The sequence below is a fragment of the Rutidosis leptorrhynchoides genome, chromosome 7 (genome assembly GCF_046630445.1).
Source record: "Rutidosis leptorrhynchoides isolate AG116_Rl617_1_P2 chromosome 7, CSIRO_AGI_Rlap_v1, whole genome shotgun sequence".
In the NCBI taxonomy this organism is placed as follows: domain Eukaryota; kingdom Viridiplantae; phylum Streptophyta; class Magnoliopsida; order Asterales; family Asteraceae; genus Rutidosis; species Rutidosis leptorrhynchoides.
In genome coordinates, this window is record NC_092339.1 from 371182454 (window position 1) to 371197774 (window position 15321).

Below are 15321 nucleotides of genomic sequence, written 5' to 3' on the forward strand. Positions count from 1 at the left end.
AACTTAATATATTTATAATATTGAAATGATTAAATTAAAATACACTTTAAAACTTTCAAACTATTCAACTTGTAAATGGACCAAAATAGTAACATCTAGTAAGTAAAATTTATTGTGTTACTTGTGTATAAGTTCCTAAATTAATTTATTGTTAATATTTCGGTAATCAATGTTCGCGATTACATTTTTCAGACTGATTATTTATTAAGAAAAAGTTTATATTTTTAACAAACTGGATTATGGGTCAACCCAACCCGATTCATTTAGACACGTACCAAATACTAGTTACCTACCTGTCTGACCCGCCCATTCAGCTAACTGCTACTTTTATGTTCTAAAACTTGGCTTATTGCACATGCCTATTCTTTGGAATCTTGTAGATGACATTATAACTGTGGAAGTACAGAGATTGTAAATGTGTCTTAGATATAGTGAAACAGACCATACAAAGAAACAAGCATTGTCTTAGATATAGGTCTAAACCTATCCTTTTGTTTTGTAGAAGTTGTTATAGTTGGTTCTCCTGGCCACCGGCATCTCGCCGGTGGCTTGGGTTTCTCCTTTCTTCTTTTTTCTGGTGAGAGGTTTAGACCTCCGGCCGACCACTCTTTTGTTCTCGTGACAGATCATGGTGGTTGGTAGGAGTCTCTCATTGATTTTCTTCTTTCGTTGCCGCCTCTCCTGTTCATCTCCTCTTTGTTTGCGATCCCAGAACTCGCCGAAATGTTTCTACTCACCACTTTTGCCGACGTTCTCTCGGTTGGTGTTGTTACTCGCGTCTCTCCGTGTTTCTAGGTCATAGCAGGGATTTGGGGTGTTTTAAAGATTCACCGGATTATGTGCTTCATCGTCGGAGTTAGCTTTTCCGGTTCCATTCTCCTCGTTGGCCAGGCGACGAGTACCTGTTGGTACTCTGGTTCTTTGATTTGGTGGTTGCTTGTTTTTTTGTCGAGCTGTCTTCTTATTGTGGTGGAGCTGTGGTTGGGGTGGTCGGTTTTCTTTCGGCTTGCTCCTTTTTGGCCAGATCTTGCTGCTGACTTCTTGGTTGCCTCGTTAGCCTTGCGTCTCGGTGACGTTCTCTTGCTCAGGTGTATTGGTTGAGGTGGTTGCTTTGTATGTTTAGTGGTTTTTTCGGTTGGGTAGCTAGCTGTTTGTATCGTGTTTTTTCTTTATTTTTAGTGTAATCGATTTGTAGGTTTCCTTGTTTGGCGTGTTAGACATGTATTGTTTTCTAACAAAGTGTGTTTACCACCCTGTTGGTGGGACCGTTGGTTTAGGTTTCAATGTTTTGTCGCTTGTTTGCCTAGTTTGGATTCCTTGTATCGGTTGTACTGGTTGATCTTCAGATCCGTTATATGTTATCGTTATTTTGCCAATATATATATATATATATATATATATATATATATATATATATATATATATATATATATATATATATATGTGATTTAAACCATCATGTTAAAGTTTCATGAACTTATTTAATTAATTTACAACCCAAAGTTTTGATACCTTATTTTATAAAGAAACTATTGTTCAACATACATTCACTATATTAGAAAGACAAATACAACTAAAATACCAAATTCCCCCAATATTTGGGAGGTGAGATGTAAACGCTCATTACTCTACCCGAAAGTAAAACGGATGTTCTTACTTCACCCACGGGTAAAGAAAATCACTCCTAGACACACGGGCAGAAAAACTATCCCTACCTCTACTCGAGGGTAGAGAGACTGCTTTTATACAGACCTAAATCATTTATCAAAGTTGAGATACTAGATTTAACATTGAAGGACGGGGGCGAAAACTTGCTACCAAGTTTTTAGCTTTTGGCATGCTTATTCCCTCGGTCCCTTCGCTCATGTCAATCTTGCTCTCACTTGTTCGTTCCCAATCAAAGCATTGAATCAGAGACCCGAGACCCAAACCGACCATTCGCATCGCCATTCCTTCACCTGGACAACTTCTCCTTCCAAACCCAAACGGCATTAACTTGAAACCATCTCTATACCCATGTAAACCTTCAAACCTCTCGGGCTTAAATGTTTTTGGGTCCTCCCATATGTTCGGATCGTTTTGTATTCCCCACACGTTAACTAAAAGCATTGTGTCTTTAGGGACATGATATCCTCCAACCTTGCAATCTTTTGATGACTCATGAGGCAATAGAGGACCAACTGGGTACATTCGCATGGTTTCCTTTATGATGCAACCAAGATAAGGTAAATTGGCCAAGTCTGCTTCTTTAATACGACGATCGGATCCCACATAATTGTCGATCTCAACTCGTGCCTTGTTTAATACACTTGGATTGTTTAGTAAAAGAGACATCGCCCACTGCATAGTTAATATTGACGTATCAGTCCCACCACCTAGTATCACCTATGAAAGAGGTTTATTAATTGCGAGGATTGTATTTTGCATAGGCTTTACTTTTATAAAATTATCATAGTACTACAAATAATTGTTGATAGAGCATGATTGCATGAAGTTAAATCATAGTATGTCATAGTACTACAAATAATTGTTGATGGCGCATGATTGCATGAAGTTAAATCATAGTACTACAAACAATTGTTGATGCCGCATGATTTCATGAAGTTAACACTACAAGAAATGTTGTCCCAAAGAACACGTACTCAAATTGTCCCTTGCTTAGACAACACCATATCACACGTTCCTAGAAGCTTCAAAACAGCTTGATACCACTTCCTATACGTGACCCAAACAACATGTAAATAACATAAAAATAGGGTAAGAGTTGTAATCACTTGCCTCCATAAATTTGCTTGAAAATAAAGGGATCAATGAGAACGCGACATGTGACGCGAAAATCACATGTGATTGAAAAAAAAATTCGAAAAAGTTTTTTTTTGAAATTTTTTTTTTCGAAATTTTTTAAAAAAAATCATATGTGATTATGCATGTCAATCACATGTGATTGTAAACCCAATCACATGTGATTATGCATAGCAAATCCAATCACATGTGATTGTACAATTCAATCACATGTGATTGTGCAGGTAAATCACATGTGATTGTAAAAAAAAAAAATTTTAAAAAAAATTTAAAAAAAAAATTTCGAAAAAAATTTTAAAATTTTTTTTCGAAAAAAATTTTTGATTTTTTTTTCCAATCACATGTGATTTTCGCGACACATTTCGCGCTCTTATTGATCCCTTGAATCTCAACTTAATTTATGGACTCAAATGAATATTTCTCAATAGGATAAACAACTTAATATTTCAGTTTCTCTGCCTCGAACTTTTATTTTTCATTTTTCGTTTTTCAAATTTCTAAATTTTCAATCTTTCCCAAAGTTTTTTATTATTACTTTTTTTCTTAAACATTAAGTTTACTACGTATTTTTTTATCCTTTTACAACATTTTATTGAGACATGTATTTCGCATACATATGTAACATAATTAATCCCGTAAAGAAAACCTATATTTGAATAATAATAATGATAATATAATAATACTCCTTCCGTCCGACTACAAGTATCCAGTTACTTTTTGCACAGTTTTAGGAAATTCCACTAATTTCATTCTCCACCAATCAGAAATCTCCTCTCTTTAGAATAACATCTTCTGATTGATTGAAATATCAATTAGATACTTGAAATGAGACAACCCAAAATAGAAAGGTGGATCATTATCATATTCATTATTGCAGTAATATCGTTGTATATGTATGTAAAAAAAGTTCCAGTCAGCTAAAGATATATAAAGATAACTAATAGTGATCACATTATGTATTCTCACCTTATAATAACTTTATACTGTTGAGGATTAGATGATTAGCATGTATCGATTATGGTAGTTAATATCATAGTACATATGTTGGAGAAGAAAAAAAAGCAAGCATGAATAATTGTCGCTAAAAAAATTAGAGCATAAAGCTATATCACATTAAGATTGAATAAATGAGTAAATATGATGAATTTATATGTTTAAAATGAGCTTATATGATATAATTATATTTAAGTAGGTTAATATGTTATTATTAAAGTTAAGAAGGGTATATATGATAAAAACTCTAAAATAATAAAATATTTAATTAATGTTAATGACATCATTAAGATGGCTTAAATTTTTTTCTTTTTATTTTTGATTTTTTCGTAACAAAGGAAATAACTTAATAATGACATCATCATTATAAGATTTTAATAGAAACTATAGATACAAAAAATTGTTATTGATTAGATAAAATTTGTTTAAATGGTTTTCATTAATAATTTTTAGAAGTTACTTGATTGTCTAAAAGGTAATGAAAATTTAAATTTGTCTACATATAGTATATTTAAATTTGTTATACATACTATTATATTCTAAATATTATTATCAAACAAAATAAATTAATATCATTGAAAAAATTGAAATATATAAAAAATTATATGTTTGTATTGTAAATTTATAGTATGCATAAACGGGTAAAAAATTAAGATTAATAACATGTAATTCAAATGAATACCACACGTAAAATGTAAATCGCACATACAAAATTATAAGATGCAATCATGTACTTTCAATACAGGGGCGGAACATTTAAGGGACAAAAGGGGGTATCCGCCCTCCCTCGATTTCGGGGGGAAAAATTTTTTACCCTAAAAAAAAAAAATTTACGAAAAAATAAGGTTTTTTTTAGTGTTTACCCCCCTTCGATTAGTTTCTTACCCCCTTCAATTAGTTTCGCCCCCTCTCGAGTCGGGGTCAAGTTCCGTCACTGCTTTCAAATACAATTGCTATTAAACTATATGCATACAACAAACATTTCATAAAAACACGTTATCATAAATAAAGGGAGGACCCGCGACGACATGAGGGTCACGTACTAATTAAACAAAAAAAGAGCAATTATCAATTTTGATTATGGTGTTCAGAAAATTTCATGGCGAATTGTGAATGGCTGAGGATTTCAGCAACCAAGTAATTCTCCTCATCGATAATTCTCAGGGCGCAATCAGAATTTATTGGATATGACTAAGAAACTAAGTCACTCGCAAATCACAAGAGCCTACTGCGAATTGTGAGGTCAAATTTGTATGAATATTTTCAGGCCAAGTTATAGTACTTTCGTACCTAAAACCCTTAAAAAACAAGTTTACTCATATTTACCTTTTATTTAAAAGTTAAAGCCTCATGAATAGTAACAAATACAATTCTTATAGCACTTGGTACAAGTTTTTAAATCACAGTTTTAGACCACACTCTTTGGATGTATATGTTGGTAATTTTTTTGTGCAATTACTACAACTTATTAATGTACTTTGTTCTTCCAAACACCACTAAGCTTATTACATAATGGCACAAATCTTTCTATTTTTTACGAATGAACATACTAAAATATAAACTTTTTACTTTTTCAAATGAGCACAAATCAAAATATAATTCTTAAAGCACTTGGTACATGTTTTTAAAGCACACTTTTATCCCACTTCCTTGAATGTACATGTTAGTAATATTTTTAGTGTAATTAGTACAACTTATTAATGCATTTGGTTCTACAAAACACCACCAAGCTTATTACAAAATGGCACAATACTTTTAATTTTTACAAATGAACACACTAAAATATAAGCCTTTTACTTCTTCAAATTAGCACACAACTTTTTTCTTTTTTACAAACCTCGGTTAGTGAAACTTGCACAAAACGTCTACCTAACCGCAAAGTATCGATAACTCACAAACCCGACACAGCGCGAGGGCTTACCACTAGTTTAGTCTAACTTTTAGATTCTTAGAAGTTTCTCTACACTTGCAAAACTTTAGATGCAAACTTGTACCACACAATTGCACTAACAAGATTTATAATTTTGAGCAAAATCATATCTAGCAATGACTTAACAGTTAACCCGAATGTAAAATTCAAGAGAAAATGAAAAATCATATAATTACCAGCATTATGCTTCTGATCATTTGTTCAGTGTAAAACTGTGGCTCAGTTTCTTGCGATGATAATAACATTTGAATCATATTCCTTTTCTGCTTCGCATCACTAAAATTCTTCATACTCTCTTTAAGCTCATCAATCAGCTCTTGCATAAACAAGTCTCTCTTAGCTTGCAAAGCAATTAATCGCTTTTCCAATTTGCTTACTCCAAACCACCTGAATAAAGGCAAATAATCTCCTATATTTGTAGCCCCACTAAGCTGCAAAATCTCTGTCACAATCTCCTGAAACCGATGCGCCTTTTCATTCTCTTCTTCTGTAATAACATCATCTTTACTGTAATAATATCTCTTTCCAGATATCATTCTCATAACCGCGTTTAGTGTCAAGTCAATCAACATAAGCTTAACATTTACTTGAGTGCCTTCTATAAATGAAGACAGATATAGTTTACGCATCATTCGGCGTACTTCATCATTGCGTATAACCTCAAATTGATCGAGTCTTTGAGACGAAAGTACTTCAGTAACGGAGACACGTCGAAGGTTCCTCCAGTGGTCCCCATAGGGAGCAAAGACAAGGCTAGTGTAATTGTAGCCAAGATATTTCCCTGCAAGAAGACGAGGACGGTTAGCGAATATGATATCGTTCTTGGTAAGACATTCTTCGGCGGCGGAGGGAGATGAGACCACAAGGACTCGACGTGAGCCGAATTGCAAGAGCTGGATTGGGCCGTGTTTGGTTGCGAGGTTTGCAAGGCACCTGTGGAGTGGCTTGTTGATAAGATAGAGGTGGCCAATTAAAGGTAGAGGAGGAAGCCATGGTCTTGGTGGGAGGTTTTGGTGTTTGTGAAGGAAGTATTCATATACTATGGAAATGGCTAGTAATAATAATGGGATGACATAATATAAAAATTGCATGGTTTTGATGGCTAGTAATAATAATGGGATGACATAATATAAAAATTGCATGGTTTTAGGTTCAAAGTTTAAACACATCATATTTAAGAATGTGTTCCATCATTAGACAATAAGGTGTTTATATATGAAATTATTAATGAGTTTGAGTTGTTTAAGGATCGGATTTGTAGTTAGGAAAGCGATTAAAAAGTGAGTGTATAGAGATATTTGCATCCTATATATAGCAATAGTGGGGGTAGAATCATCTATATAATAGTGAGCGTAGTGACAAAGATCTGCATCATATATGATTGATCAAGGGACCGCCGATGTTGAAAAATTGGATGCCCAGAACGAACATCTCAAAAATATGCCCCCCGCCCCCCTCAAAATATATTAATAGCGCAACACAAATATTTAGGGGTTTAAAATCTGTTTCAAATAGGCGGCTCATCCTCATGCCGATTATTATTTAACAAGTACAATTCAAATACACGTGTTTGGAACTACAAATCACCTAAAATGATGTCTACGTGCATTTTTTGTTGCAAAAGCTTCAATCAATTAATCATAATCTACATTTGATAGAAATCTATTTTCAATACTTATAATTGCTAACCCGTTTAATCGTTCTTGAGTCATTGTACTTCGTAAATAATTCTTCAACAATTTCAACTTTGAATAACTCCGTTCTGCAGATGCTACGGTGACCGGGACGGTTAGCAAAATCTTGTATGCAAGTAAAACATTTGGAAAAATATCCATCTTCTTTGTAAACTCCATTATCTCAAGTGACGTCCACGGCCTTGCTCCCTCATATACTACTTTTGACAACATTTTCTGCAAAGATTGTAACTCCCTAAACAAGTCATCTCCATCATTATCCGAATCTTTTTCATATGTCAAAGCAGTTTCAAGATCCAAACAACTTTTTTTCTAGAGGTCATCATCTAAATAATATAACTTTGATGCATCAAACATAAAACCAAAAATAGTTTCAAATTGTTTCATTTGTTCAAATCTAGTCTTTAATTGTGTAAGAGCCATATCAACTAAAACAAGAAAGTAATCAGTTTTAAACTTTTCTTTAGCCGATTGTTGTTCTCTTTCGGTATTTGGAATCTCATCAGATTATTTTTTTCTACATGAAACACGTTTAACAGGAAATTCAGGTTCAACATCAATAGTTTCTGCAATTTTTTTAGCTTCAACAATAGCTTTATCAAATCCAGTTTCCCTGTAATAATCAAAAAAAGGAAACCAGTCGATCTAAACTTTGAATCGCAACATCAAGAAGCATATCTTTCGATTGGAATTTTTTACTAACTAAATTCATTTTAAATAAAATCTCATACCAAATAACTAAACTTAAAATAAATTCAAAACTTGAAAATTCACCATCTATCAGTGATTTCGCATCTCTACACACTTTTCCATCTTCACATACTTCAGATAATTGTATTAAAGCTTCTTTTATTTGAGGAATTTGAGTTATTATAGCTTTTACACTTTCTACAAGACTTTCCCAACGAGTTGCTGACAATGATTTTAAAGTCAAATCGTTAATATATTTAAGTAAAACAGTTCACCTTTTTGTGGAATTAGAAAACACATTATATATTGTTTGACAAGTTCCAAAAAAAGTTTTTGCTTTATGACAAGAATTTTCCATATCACATAACACTAAATTTAGACAATGACAACCACATGGCACATAAAAAGCTCTAGGATTTATTTCAAGTAATCTTGTACTTACACCTGAATGTTTTCCTTTCATGCTTGATCCATTATCGTATCCTTGTCCTCTTACATATTTTATATCTAAATCAAGGGATTTCAAACATTCTTGTAGTACTTTGAAAAGACTTAAACCTGATGTATCTTCTATAACTAAAAACTCTAGAAAAAACTCTTCCACTTTTATTGGTGAGCTAGATAAAACACATCTTACTATTAAAGTCATTTGTTATTAGTGACTTACATCATGGGTGCAATCGAGAATTATTGAAAAATATTTTGATTCTTTAATTTTTTCAATTATTGCCCTTTTTACCTCGGTTGCTAACATTTCGATTAATTCATTTTGAATTTTATGACGAAGATAATGAATATGAGTTTCATTATTTTCAATTCTACGAAAATGTTGTTTCATTACAGGATCAAACTCGGCAATCATTTGAAGTATTCCTAAAAAATTTCCATTAGAATTTTCATAAAGCTTTTTTGTACCACGAAAAAGCAAATTATATACAGCTAGACATTTAATAGTTGCAATTATTCTAACTAAAACTTCTTTCCAATGATCAGTATCTTTTTTAATAAGCCCTTGTAACTCTTTATCAATTGTTTGATTCATATTCAACCTCAACCGTAACTCAGCCCAAGTTTCTAAATTTTTCATATGTTCCAAACTACTTTCATGCTTCTTTAACTTTTCACTAAGTTTCCTCCAATTATTTATTCCCTCATTTCCTAATTTACTTTTACATATAACAGTCTTAAATAACTTGCAACAAAAACAAAATACTTTATCAAAAAGTAGTTGCAACTGTACCTGCTGAGTTGTTGGCTTGTTGTAGCAGTGAGTCCGTGGCCGTGAGTAGCCAAGCAGCGGAGCAGGTAGACTTGTAAAACCAGTAAACCACCGAACCAGAACAAAAAAATGGAAACCAAATTGAATGATCGCCGATTGATTATTGATTGTTAAGTTGATTATCGATTACTCAATATTCATTGTTGCAGTTGGAATTTCGATTTGATTTGGGAATTGGGAATCAGCGAATTGATGAAGAAAGAAGAGAAGAAGACGTTTGGATGCCGATATACTGATACGAGTATTTTCTCTTTGACAAATCAATTTTTACTCCGTATATGACGATTCAGTTTTAACTCCATATATGACGATTCAGTTTTAATTCTGTATTTTTTTTTATCTTCCATTCCCAATTTCCCAATTATATCAGATATGGATATGGACTAGTCACTAGTGGGCCTTTTTTAATTTATTGTAAAACAAATGTATTATTTAAATGAGCTAAAATGTTGAGCTTAATGAGCCTAGTCAATATAAAACTGGACTAATACTATGATGGCCTTAGGATTATGTTGCCCAGGTGCGGTGGCACCTTTAGCCCCGCTCAAAGTCCGGCCCTGTCAAAGGTGAGTAGATTTATCAATCATCAATAATATTAATAAACTTTTTGTTTTTCTTTCAAAAGGGATTCAGATCCTCTCAAGTTATAATATAATTTGATTGATAAAATTGTATTTGTTGTGTGATAGATGATATAAGTGTTTACATTGGGCTTATATGATATTTTCATGTTTAAGTGGGTAAATATGAGATTTGACTAGTTAATAAGGGTATATACGATAAAATCCCTTAAATAAAAATTAAAGGGTCATTTACTGACGGTATCGATGTGGCTCTTTGACCTGACCGTTAGGTCAAGAGTTCAAGTCTTGTGGTGAACATTATATATATATATATATATATATATATATATATACACACACACACACACACACACACACACACACACACACACACACACACACACACACTAGTTTTATGAGCTCGTGCATTGCACGACAATTGTATAAGTTAGTATTCGATAATATTAATATTGATACTGTATAATACAATTACAATGAAAAAGCTCTTTATTACTTTTTTTGAACGGAGATTTGATTGCATCAGTAGATTATTTATTTCAACGACCCTCATCATTTGCACGTAACACACACGTTCAGGCATAAACCAGAACCCGATCGACGGTACTCGGGAATACATCCATTCGGCAACGTTCCGGGTAGAGGTCCGTGAACGAATTCGGTAAAACCTCCCTATATGGTCAATATATACCACCATTATTGATGTTGAATTGGTTAAAAAAATCATGTCATTCCTAAGGATCTAACTCATTACCTCTCCCTATCCCATGACTCAAAGGATATGGGGAAAAACTCTTTATTACTGATAATATTTATATAGAAAATATTAGTATTTAACACTAAGGCATAGATTAGAACACGTCTGTTAAAACCATTTTAAAACAAATAATTGATAAAATACCATGAGCCGGTAACAATAAATAGGAGGTACAATATTTTATGTTATAATATTTTATGTTATAATATTATTATTATATCATATTATATTATATTATATCTAAATCTAAATTTAATATTATAATATTTAAATTTAACTAGTAGAGTGGACCGCGTTTTGCAGCGGTATTTTGTGAACAATTGGAGGATAATAGTTACAGTATCGGTTGTTTGTTACATATTACATAGTGTTAAAAGTAATTTGTTACTTTATGTTCTTACATATATATATATATATATATATATATATATATATATATATATATATATATATATATATATATATATATATATATAAGAGCTGATGCATGTTGCTGCAAAAGGAATACATACACATTGTTTGGGCTTGCATTGCTTCATGAGCCTTCAACTAGTAAGATCTTGTCTTAAGCTATTGAACTGCGGTCTAATTCCTTCATAAACCATCCATTTGTTTTTACAGTGTGGTTCCTGAATCATTTCATACAATATGTTATTAAAAACAGTGGACAAATAATTATACTAAAAAGTTGAAGATTAATAAGTAACCGTGTCTAATCAAAAAAACAAAATTTTTGAAGTGCCTTAACAAAGTAAAGCTAGAAGGAAAAATGAGTACCTGAAAACAGAGAGAGTAACTTGAAGATCACCTTTTTTGTAACTAAACCTTCAACATCACTGACCTCCTGACCATCTAACATAAGATACTCTAGTTACCAGTGTGCAGATATAAACGTGGGATTATGGTAACAAATGAAGAAAAAGTGTACCAAGCTACTCTTTCCATAGGCTGATCTCCAAGGACCAGGGATTGTATGTAACTGATTTGTGACTACATTTTCCAACGTCAACTCATTCTATCCAATATAAGCAACTATCACTAAATGTTCAATACAATCGGCAAACGAAACATGATTTAAAATAAATAAAAAATAAAACAAATAAATAAAAAACAATGGTGGTATTCAAATTACTTACAGTGAAGGTGGAAGTTATAAGTAGAACCAACTAATACAATCTAGTAAACAAAACACGATTTAAAATAAATAAAGATTAAAGCAAATAATGGTGAGATTCAAATTACTTACAGTGAAGATGGAAGTTAACAACAGAACCAACCTAAATTGTGAGTCCAATAAACAACCTGAGAGAAAAAAATATAAATAAAATTAGTTAATAAAGTTAATCCAAAAAACAATAAACAATAAACAAATATAAATAAAATTATGTCACATAATAGTCAGAATACAAAACAAATGGGAAAAACACCATAATATAGCCTTCAGGGGAAACGAAAAAGCAAGGATAGTAACAACCTGAAATATTAGCAAAAAAAAATTCGTTAATAGGCAATACGCTAAGGGAAAAACCAAAAACAAAACAAAACAAAACAAAAACTCAAGTAGACTAAGAAATCTTTTCAAAACTATTATTGTTTGATTAAATTAATACCGTTTCTTCAGAGAATAAGTGTAGCATCATCTGCAACTAGTAAACATGATCAGGGAAAAAAATTTATAAGCACCATTTAACAGTGAATATTGTGAAAATCACATATTAAACAAACCATTTAGTATGAGAAGGTGTCCGTTTGGGTGGTATAAAAGGTTAGCCATGACTGTTGGTGATGGTATATTTTGTTCATTCTTCTATTTTGCACCATCTTGTGAACCTAGCAGGCCAAATCATCAAATTGTTGCCGCCGCTACTGATGTTTGTTTCTTTTAAAATTTACATCCTCAATCGTTAAGTAACTGAAAGAGATAAGATACTAATGTTAAATGTGCAAGTGTTTCCTATGTTAAATCGTCAATTGAAGTAGTGAAGAAAGAACAACAATATAAAATAAATTCATAGATGATATATTTACATACAAACAACAAATAAACATGACAACTTTAATAATAACAGAAGCACACTTGATGTATTAAAATAACTAACACATCTTCATTTAATTAAATCAGTTCTTGTTTAGAGTATTTCTCCATTAAAAGTCAAGCTTCAAGCTTAAATTAATTCTTCAGTTTATAAAACTCTTATCACAATTTTCCGTAATAATTTTCCAATAAAATACATAAACAACCATATTATCAAAATTGAATTTGGAGAATTTTGATTATTCGGTTAGATCTCTTATTTTGATTATTCATTAGCAATCTGATTATTAAATTTGTGATAATATGTTAAATTATTTCAGTTTCGTATATATTTTACCTACAAACTTAAACAGATTCGTATACGAAACTGATGACTTATAAATCATAACAAATTATCGTGATTGAACTAGACGTTGCAATATAAACTGATTACGTACTGCAGTTTCTGGTTTAATATGCGTTTTTTTTTTTTTTTTTTTTTTTTTTTGTGTGGCAAAAAAACGATTACTATTAAGAACTAGGAACCTTCATCGGAAAATGAAGGAACCTTCATCGGAAAATGAAGGAACCTTCATCGGAAAATGAAGGAACCTACAAAACGGATAAAAACAAGACAAGACAAAGAAAAGGCTCGAGATCAAAAGACACAAACCAAGGACTAACTAAACCAAGCATAAGTCGGGCTAAAACACCTACACCAATTAGACATACAAAGCTAGCAACAAAACAAGTGAAAAAACAAGAAACATAATACCGACAAGAACCGACACAACCATCATAAACCGAACTAAACGACCTTGGGTAAACCGTTGCTGTTACGAAGTTCCAACCAAGAGACTTTCCCATCCGATTTTTCTGCAATAACATTTTTTCCACTCCTAGATGTGTACGCAAATGAAAGAACGTTGTCCGAAACGTTTAAAGGAACCGACGAAGTTCGTTGTAAACCCCGATCACTCAAACCTTGAGAACCACTAGCTTTGTCGCCTGAAGATCTTATTAATTCACCATCCCTTCTCATCAACCCAGCCATGTCCATAATCAACTTCGAACTCTTTTTCTTAAATGAGACAGTAACAATAGGCTCTTTGAAAAGATCTAACAAAGTTTCACCAAAGTCCCACACATCCACGTCATTTTGCAAACAAACAAATTTGTTTTCATCAACTTGTTTCTTAAATCTAAGACACCCTCTAGTCTCACCACTAGTCGAAACAACATCAACACCAACCGAAGACTTCTCCTTCATCAAGTTGCCCTCCACATTAATCATTGTAATCACCGGATCATCGAGACTCCCGAATTGGATACCACCTCCATTCTTAAGCACATCAGTCGTAACATCTTGATTAAGACCTCCCTCGGTTTGATCTAACCCTGAACCCCTTCCATCCTCCACAACAGCATCAACGCCAACGGAAGCCATGATAGCACAATTCGAATTAACTAAAACACCGTGAGCGAAACACATACCAGTTACCAAGGACGGAGGATTGTTGGGGCTGGAAGGGGTTGTGATCCCCCCAAAAATTTAACTGTTAACTATAGATATCATATTACACGAGTAACTGATTCATTACATTAACCCTTTTGATGATTATATTTACCCTTTTAGCCCCTATTAAATAAAGGAAGTAACATGAATATCTCATCTTATGCCATATTTTCTATAATATATATCTCCTAAACTTCATTTTTACTTTAAACAATACTTAATAAACCTTCATTTTTGGATAAAAATAAATAAGATTTACGTGAATCATAAGTACAATTTTACTAGTAATATATATGAATTTTCATTATAGTTGATCATAAACGTCATTTCATCTTATCATATGTAAACTTTCACACATAGAAAACATGATATGTTGTTCTTTTAGTTTATTTGTTAAGATGGTTTTATATTTTTAAATGTGTATTAGAAGTACATTTATTTTGGAATAATTTCGGCCCCTCCAACTAAATGGTTCAAGCTCCGTCCCCCTTATCGAAATCAGACAACGCACGTTCATTCACCCAAACATGAGCCTTTGAAAGATCTGGGTTTAATATGCGTTAATTATCTGCTTTTGGTTCACATAATTGCTGCTAATTTCTACATATTATTAAAATTATAATATACGGTTATATAAGTGACTATATTCTGCTTTATGTTTGCTGTTAGATAACGTTTCCGGAATCAGATTATATATTTCCTTGTTGAATCGGTCTATATATAATGTTTGGTCAATACATTTAATAATTACTCTGTTGAAATTTTCTGATTATTATAAGTTATTAAATAATATATGTTACATATCAGCCTCTTCGTGGAAGACTAGGTATATTCAGATATATATGGATAGTGATAATGACTAGTTTAATGTATATATATAATGATAAATAATAACTTGTTTAAGTTGTAAAATATACACCCATATATGCATCGTAACTTTTAATATAAGTTCTTGTAGGATTATGCGCAAGTTACAACACATAACTATATGGCTGAATTCATTTGAGCTTTCGGGGTCACACACTTATACACCTAGATGTCAATTAATAATATATATGTGATATA

At 32.2% G+C, this 15321-nt stretch overlaps 2 protein-coding genes and 1 long non-coding RNA gene across 4 annotated transcripts; all 3 read right to left on the reverse strand.

The window, feature by feature from the left end:
- Positions 1-1764: 1764 nt before the first annotated feature.
- On the reverse strand, positions 1765-6816 carry LOC139858550 (cytochrome P450 81Q32-like). Its single transcript, XM_071847384.1, has 2 exons — positions 5902-6816; positions 1765-2385 (listed from the first exon to the last, which is right to left on the reverse strand). The coding sequence occupies exons 1-2, from the start codon at positions 6814-6816 to the stop codon at positions 1765-1767; spliced, it is 1536 nt and encodes a 511-aa protein (XP_071703485.1).
- A 543-nt stretch (positions 6817-7359) lies between these two features.
- Positions 7360-9151, reverse strand: LOC139860512 (uncharacterized). Its single transcript, XM_071849264.1, has 5 exons — positions 8849-9151; positions 8385-8478; positions 8151-8331; positions 7941-8032; positions 7360-7685 (listed from the first exon to the last, which is right to left on the reverse strand). Exons 1-5 carry the CDS (start codon positions 9149-9151, stop codon positions 7360-7362), a joined length of 996 nt encoding a protein of 331 aa, XP_071705365.1.
- A 2357-nt stretch (positions 9152-11508) lies between these two features.
- On the reverse strand, positions 11509-12634 carry LOC139860137 (uncharacterized). 2 transcript variants are annotated; one of them, XR_011763196.1, is made up of 5 exons: positions 12452-12634; positions 12337-12366; positions 11973-12200; positions 11863-11892; positions 11509-11758 (listed from the first exon to the last, which is right to left on the reverse strand). It is a non-coding gene; the product is annotated as an uncharacterized lncRNA (long non-coding RNA). The 2 variants fall into 2 exon arrangements; XR_011763195.1 differs by lacking the exon at positions 12337-12366.
- Positions 12635-15321: the final 2687 nt, after the last annotated feature.

Bases quoted from the DNA above. Each gene is read 5' to 3' on its own strand.
- LOC139858550 (XM_071847384.1), bottom strand. From the start codon at position 6,816: ATGCAATTTTTATATTATGTCATCCCATTATTATTACTAGCCATTTCC. The intron at 2,386-5,901 runs GTAATTATATGA...CCTCTTTCATAG, and splicing joins TGATCAGAAGCATAATGCTG to GTGATACTAGGTGGTGGGAC.
- LOC139860512 (XM_071849264.1), bottom strand. From the start codon at position 9,151: ATGAATCAAACAATTGATAAAGAGTTACAAGGGCTTATTAAAAAAGAT. The intron at 8,332-8,384 runs GTGAACTGTTTT...AATCATTGTCAG, and splicing joins TTTTCTAATTCCACAAAAAG to CAACTCGTTGGGAAAGTCTT. The intron at 8,033-8,150 runs GTATGAGATTTT...TGATTATTACAG, and splicing joins ATTTTAAGTTTAGTTATTTG to GGAAACTGGATTTGATAAAG.